Consider the following 7,376-nt stretch of genomic DNA (forward strand, 5'->3'; position numbering starts at 1 on the left):
TGTCAGGAGCATCCAGGGTTTTGACTGTGTCTTTTTTTCCGTTTTTGTGTCGACTGTGTGCACGTCTATCTACTATTTGTTCCGTGAGGGGGGGGTGTAAATTCCTGTCTCATTGTCTAGGTCGTTCGGAATTGAGGCAGTTTGATTCCCCTCTACCCTGTTTTGACTGTGTCTTCCCTGTGTCCGTGTTTGGTCCTTGCTTACGTGAGCACGTCTATTTGTTACTCTTTTCTTTCTCAGTCCTTAATCCACCATGGGACAAGGACCCTCGAGCCCTAAGCCAGGCTCCCCTCTCTTTATTGTCTTACGGGACCTCAAACAATATCGGCGTATAGCAGAAGGTTATGGGTTTCAGGTTACTAAAAAGAAATTAGCTCTCCTTTGCCAACAGGAATGGCCCACCTTCGAGGTAGGCTGGCCCCCGGGGGGTACGTTTGACGTCTCGGTGGCCGGCCGGGTCAGGGGAATTGTCTATGGTATACCTGGCCACCCCGATCAGGTCCCCTATATCACCGCCTGGATTGATTTCAAACCCCCTTCGGGACCACTACAGGTCCAGGCCCTTTCAAAACTAAGACCAGGAACGGAATCAAAGACGACCTTTAGCCGCAAGCCTCCCGAAAGTCCTAAGGTCGTCACACAGCTTACTCCTGTCTTACCACCCCCTGATTCTGACCCCCTAGATCCAGCTGAGTACTCCCAGTCCCAGGTTTCAGATCCACCCCCGTACCCAACCTCAGGGTCTCTGAGCCCCTCAGCCCCTCCTCTGATAAGTCCACCCCATACTCGAGCAGGTGCTCCTTATGGCCCTTCTAATTCCAGTTTGACCCCAGATTCCACTGTGTCAGCGTTTCCCCTGCGGCAAGTTCCTTCCCCTCCCGGAGAATCAGGGAGACCGTTCATGGTATATGTTCCCTTCTCCACCAGTGATTTGTACAATTGGAAACAGCAAAACCCATCCTTCTCTGATAAGCCCCAGAGCCTAATCTCCCTCCTAGAGACTGTCTTTTATACTCATCAGCCCACCTGGGATGACTGCCAGCAGCTCCTCCGGGTTCTTTTCACAACCGAGGAGCATGACAGGATTCTTTTAGAAGCCAGGAAGGGAGTTCTGGACCCAGATGGACATCCCTCTACTGACCTGGGGCGCCGCAACCACATCTTCCCTGAGAACCGGCCCGACTGGGACCCCAACACTGATCGCGGTAGGGAAGCACTGGACAGGTATCGCCAGTTATTGCTGGGAGGGTTACGGGCAGCAGCACGGAAGCCAACTAATATGTCCAAAGTCAGTGAGGTTAAACAGGGCAAGGATGAGTCCCCAGCTGCATACTTAGAGCGCCTCTACGAGGCATATCGAACCTACACCCCTATCGACCCAGAGGATCCCAATAACCGGAGAGCCATCATAATTGATTTCGTAGCCAATTCAGCTCCGGACATCCGTCGGAAGCTACAGAAACTTGAAGGTTTTGAGGGTAAAAATCTGACTGAACTCATGGAAGTGGCCAAGCGGGTGTTTGACTATCGTGAAGAGACTCAAGACAAGCAAACTCGCACGGTCGCAAGGGCGGTAGTGGCAGCTTTAGCACAGGTTCCAGGGGAGGCTCAGAAGCAAGGGTGGAAAGGAAGGCGGGAGGGGCCAAACGCTGGGCGCCCCTATAAGGGTAAAGGCTTGGGAAGGCCTCCTTTAGCTCGGGATCAGTGTGCTTACTGCAAAGCCATGGGTCATTGGAAATCTGAGTGCCCTAATCGCGGGCTGAAAGAGAAGGCAGAGCCATTATTGACTTTGAATACAGACTAGGGGTGCCCCGGCTCAAAGTCCGTTGTGACTCTTGACCCCCTGGAGCCGAGGGTTACTCTCAGTGTTGGGGGTCAACCTGTCTCATTCCTAGTCGACTCTGGAGCTGCGGCATCGGTCCTGAAATCCCCACTGGGCTCCCTCTCATCGTCCACTGTGCAGGTCCAGGGAGCTACTGGACGAAAACAGTCTGTACCCCTCACCACTTCTCGGGAAGTCCGGTTAGGGAAGGGCCTAGTCTCCCATTCTTTTCTAGTAATGCCTGATTGCCCTTACCCCTTGCTTGGCCGAGATCTCCTACACAAGCTTCAGGCTATCATTTCCTTTAAGGGACCTAACCCCACTCTCGGGTTTAACCTGCCACAACTTGTTCTCACCTGCCCGTTGTCAGAGGAGTCTCGCCTCCTCCCCCTAACGTTTTCCCCAGACCGCCCCTCGACCACCTCCACCCCTACCTCCCTAACTCTGTTGAACCATTTCAAAGGCTTGGTTCCTGGAGTCTGGGCTGAGACCAACCCGTTTGGTCTAGCAGGACACCAGCCCCCAGTGGTGGTCCAGCTCTCGTCCACAGCAACCCCTGCGTGTGTCCAACAATACCCGTTGACTCGAGCTGCCCTTTTGGGCATCAAGCCTCACATCGATCGACTCTTGGCGGCAGGCATTCTACGACCCTGCCAGAGCTCGTGGAACACCCCCCTACTTCCAGTTCGCAAGCCCGGGTCTGGAGACTTCCGTCCTGTCCAGGATCTATGAGAAGTCAACGCCCGGGTGGAAACTGTACATCCTACTGTGCCAAACCCATACACGTTGCTGTCTTCCCTGGACCCTGCTCGGACTTGGTAGACAGTTTTGGACCTGAAGGATGCTTTCTTTTCCATTCCCTTGGCACCAGTAAGCCAACCTATATTCGCTTTTACTTGGACAGATCCTAACACTGGGACATCCTCTCAGCTCACCTGGACCCGGCTTCCCCAAGGTTTTAAGAACTCCCCTACACTTTTTGGCTCAGCTCTGGCCTCCGACCTGGCCGCCTTCCGGGTCTCGTATCCGGAGGTCACTCTCCTCCAGTATGTTGATGACCTTTTGTTAGCTACTTCCTCTGAGGCAATATGCAAAGATGCAACTCTCCACCTTCTCCAGCTGCTTGAAGCTTCCGGGTACCGTATCTCTGGAAAGAAAGCACAACTGTGCTCTCAATCCGTTGTTTACTTGGGTTTCACCCTTCGTTCTGGTCAAAGGTTACTGTCTCGGGGGCGTGTAGCTGCCATTTTGGGCATGCCCGCCCCGAGGAACCGCCGCGGGCTCCGGGAATTCCTGGGGATGGCTGGATACTGTCGCCTCTGGATCTTGGGGTTTGCCGAGGTTGCCAAACCCCTATATGAGGCCCTAACTGGTGAACCCACCCAATTTGTTTGGGGACCACGGCAGCAGGAAGCATTCGACAAGCTCCGAAAGGCGCTGTCCAGCACGCCTGCCCTCTCCCTGCCAGACCTGTCCAAGCCCTTCCGCCTCTATGTGTCTGAGTCTCGAGCTGTGGCCAAAGGGGTTCTGACCCAGCCCCTGGGGCCCTGGAATCGTCCTGTTGCCTATCTCTCCAAGCAGCTGGACCCTGTGGCTTCCGGGTGGCCCTCTTGCCTGCGAACTGTGGCGGCCATTGCCGTCTTGGTTAGGGAAGCCGCAAAGCTCACTTTTGGGCAGCCTCTTGAGATTTCAGCATCACATCATCTGGAACAGCTTTTACATTCCCCGCCGACAAGATGGATCTCAAATTCACGCCTGACTCATTACCAATCCTTACTCCTAGATTCCGCGCGCATCTCTTTCGCTCCTCCGGTCACACTCAACCCGGCCACCCTGCTCCCTGACTCCCCTCCTTCCTCCCCTATACATGACTGCCTGGACACACTGGACTCCATCCACACGTCCCGCCCTGGACTTACTGATGTTCCTTTAACAAACCCCGACCTAGTGCTCTTCACAGACGGCAGCAGTTTTGTTCAGGAGGGGATCCGTAGGGCGGGTGCAGCCGTGGTCACTCCGGTTGAGACCCTCTGGGATACCGCTCTACCCCCTGGCACATCTGCTCAACTGCTGAACTCATTGCCTTAACTCAAGCCCTTAGACTCTCTGCAGGGAGGCGAGTAAATATTTACACAGATAGCCGCTATGCCTTTGCCACTGTTCATATCCATGGATATGTATATCTCCAAAGGGGTCTGTTAACCTCGGCGGGAAGGGAGATTAGGAACAAGAGTCAGATCCAGGACCTGCTGGATGCTGTCTGGCTTCCCAAGGAGGTGGCGGTAATTCATGTTCCTGCTCACACCCGTGGAACTGACCCCCAGTCTCTAGGGAACGCAGCAGCGGATAAGGCTGCCCGAGCGGCTGCCTGCAAACCCTTGATACCCGCTATGGTCGTGGAACCTGAGGGGATGCTTCCTGTCCAACCATCTTATCAATCCAGTGATCCGGATGGCACCCCTGAAAAGGGGGGATGGAGAAGACACCCAAATGGCTTGCTAATTCTGCCCAAGGCACTGTTGCTACCCCTATTGATGACTCTTCATAGCCTTACCCACTTAGGCGGAACCCGGCTTTACGACCTGGTGAGCCGACACTTCTACAGCCCTGGGATGAAGCAGGCGGCCGAGGAAGCCGCAAGAAGGTGCCTTGCATGTGCCAAAGTCAACCCACGATCACAATCAAGGATACCAACTGATAGACCACGAGGAACATTTCCTGGCAACCATTGGGAAGTAGACTTTACTGACATGGGAACTGGGTTGGGAGGGTACCGTTTTCTCCTTGTATTCGTGGACACATTTTCTGGATGGCCAGAAGCATTTCCAGTCAAAACTGAAACTGCAACCGTAGTGGCCAAAAAGCTGTTCTTTGAACTTATTCCTAGATTTGGCCTGCCGGCCTCGATAGGCTCTGACAACGGCGCAGCATTTGTATCTGCAACAATTCAAAGCCTATCAAAGATGCTGGGATTGAAATGGAAATTGCACTGTGCATATAGGCCTCAAAGTTCAGGGCAGGTAGAAAGGATGAATAGAACTCTAAAGGAACACATTGCTAAACTTAAAATAGAAACTGGCGATAGCTGGGTCAGTCTCCTTCCCTTCGCCCTCCTCCGGGCCCGGTGTACTCCCAATTCCTCAACCCTCTCTTTATCTCCATACGAGATCCTCTATGGAGCCCCTCCTCCTATTATTCCAAGAGTATCTGCAGCTATTTCAGCCCCAGATTTTACTAATCCGACTCTTCTTAAGTCCTTCCAGGCTTTGCGTGAGGTCCAGAACGCTGTGCGCTCGGTCCTGAAAGCTGCGGGGAAAGAACCAGCCCCTGCAACCTCATCGGACGCCCTGTCACCGAGAGACTGGGTCCTCACTCGCAAGCTTCCAGCTGGACCAGCCCTGGAACCACGGTGGACGGGCCCGTATCAAATTATCCTCTGCAACCCCTCTGCCGTCAAGGTTGCCGGCCGCAAGGCATGGATACATCGGTCACACATCAAGAAGGCCCCAGAGCCCAACTCCACCGCCTGGACAGCAGAAGCAGTGTCCGACCTAAAGCTTCGACTCTCCAGAACTTGACTCTTCTTCTCTTTCTTTTTGCTTGTGAGATGACTTTGGGTGACCCCTATAGCCCTACCCCATCCAGGTGGATTCTCTCCCAAACTAACGATGGGACCACCGTCCAAGCTCTCACCAGTTACGGAGCCCCTACTTTCAGGTTTGACCTCTGTGCCCTCTTGGGACCAGGATGGAATCAAAACCGGGCTATGTGGGACCCTATCGCTGGGGGATGGGGATACTGCCCCACTTTTCCCACCACTCCAACCATACCCGGGGTAGGGGAAGTGAGAATCAGAAGTATTGAATTCTATGTTTGTCCGGCCACGGGGAATCCTTCCTGTCAGGGTAGTAATCACTTTCACTGCGCAGAATGGGGTTGTGAGACTGTGGCCAGGTGGATTCTTAGAGGTGGCCGAGACCCCCTAATCACCCTGGAGAGACAAAGCCCCCTCCCCGCCTCCTGCTGGCCTGGGAAATGTAACCCTATGATTCTAACAGTCAAGCAGGACACTGATGACTCTTGGAATCTCGGACATTCTTGGGGTTTGAGGTTATACATGACTGGATGGGATAACGGGGTCCTTTTTACCATTCAGAAAATCGCAGTTTCCACCCATACACTCACCATAGGACCGAATCCCATCCTTAACCCACAAGCCATGTTGACTCTCGCCCCACCATCTGTTAGGGACCTGGTACCAGAGGCTCCCGAAAATCCAGAGACCCTCACTAACCTAGGTTCCCCCATTTTTGATACACTCTCTGCTGTCCATTCATTCCTAAATTTGTCTGATCCAAACATAACCACCTCCTGTTGGCTGTGTCTGAATCCAGCTCCCCCCTATTTCGTAGGAATTGCTATCGAACTCAACATCACCTCTGTGGGAAAGTTGTCTTTAAGTAAGTCCAAACAATCCTCTGCCATACCTGCCCGCTGTAACCCAGACAAGCCTAGACTTACCCTAGACGATGTCCAGGGCAAAGGAATGTGTTTGCTCGGGCCTGACTACCCGCTGCGGTCCTCCCCATTCAACGCTACGTGCACTTCAGTCATTCTTATTTCCCCCACATCCAAAAGCTCTGACCTCCTGTTAACCGCCCCACCTGGAGTATGGTTCGCTTGTACCAGAGGACTCACCACCTGCATACAGGACATTCATTTCCTCAACCCGACCGAGCTCTGTGTAGTGGTGCGTGTCTTTCCTCAGGTATATGTCTACTCAGAGGAAGGGGCAGCTGAGCATATTGGCTTAACTCACTCCAGGAGGGCTGTACCCTTCTTGGTTCCCATACTGGTGGGACTCGGAGTGGCCGGCTCCGCTGCTGTTGGGGCCTCAGCCCTGATACAGGGGAAAGCCAACTACGGTGCCTTGAGTGCACAGGTAGATAGGGACCTACGCTCCTTGGAAGAGCTAGTCTCACACCTTGAGACTTCCCTAGACTCTCTGGCCGAAGTGGTTCTCCAGAACCGCCGAGGCTTGGACCTACTGTTCCTCAAACAGGGAGGCTTATGCGTGGCGTTGGGAGAAACCTGCTGTTTCTACGCCAATCGGTCTGGAGTTATTCGGGAGTCCTTGCAAGCCTTTAGGCAGCGGTTAGATGAGAGGGACCGCGCACGGGCAACGGGGTCTTTTTGGTATCAGACCCTATATAATTGGTCCCCCTGGCTAACCACCCTACTCTCCGGAGTGGTGGGCCCTCTGGCCCTTCTCCTCCTTGGGTTACTCATGGCCCCTTGTCTCATAAAATGCATCACCCGCTATGTCCAGAAACGAGTGCAAGCACTCCAGTTGTTTGTCCTGCGTCAATCCTATGCTCCTCTGGACTCTGATGAGTCCCCCGTCTGACTCTTTTCGTCCGTGAAAAGGGGGGAGTGAAGTGGACTGAGTTGTCACAAAAAAAAACAACCCCCTAGCCTAACCTCCTCAGTTTCTACTTCAAAGGATCGCTAATCCCAATTGTAAACTGCTCTACCTCAAAGGATCGCTAATCCA

At 53.6% G+C, this 7,376-nt stretch overlaps 3 protein-coding genes across 3 annotated transcripts; all 3 read left to right on the forward strand.

Moving 5' to 3' along the window:
* The first annotated feature begins 253 nt into the window (after positions 1 to 253).
* On the forward strand, positions 254 to 4,520 carry LOC114039506. Its single transcript, XM_027857273.1, is given in 4 exon segments — positions 254 to 1,771; positions 1,805 to 3,887; positions 3,890 to 4,215; positions 4,428 to 4,520. Coding segments are annotated over 4 exon segments (4,020 nt in total).
* A 52-nt stretch (positions 4,521 to 4,572) lies between these two features.
* LOC114039507 lies at positions 4,573 to 5,474 on the forward strand. The gene has a single exon (XM_027857274.1). It carries the CDS (start codon positions 4,573 to 4,575, stop codon positions 5,398 to 5,400), a length of 828 nt encoding a protein of 275 aa, XP_027713075.1. The 3' UTR covers positions 5,401 to 5,474.
* Positions 5,430 to 7,229, forward strand: LOC114039508 (endogenous retrovirus group S71 member 1 Env polyprotein-like). Its single transcript, XM_027857275.1, has one exon. It carries the CDS (start codon positions 5,430 to 5,432, stop codon positions 7,227 to 7,229), a length of 1,800 nt encoding a protein of 599 aa, XP_027713076.1.
* The last annotated feature ends 147 nt before the right edge of the window (positions 7,230 to 7,376 follow it).

This window comes from Vombatus ursinus, unplaced genomic scaffold, assembly GCF_900497805.2.
Source record: "Vombatus ursinus unplaced genomic scaffold, bare-nosed wombat genome assembly UNPS02011955.1, whole genome shotgun sequence".
Lineage (NCBI taxonomy): Eukaryota > Metazoa > Chordata > Mammalia > Diprotodontia > Vombatidae > Vombatus > Vombatus ursinus.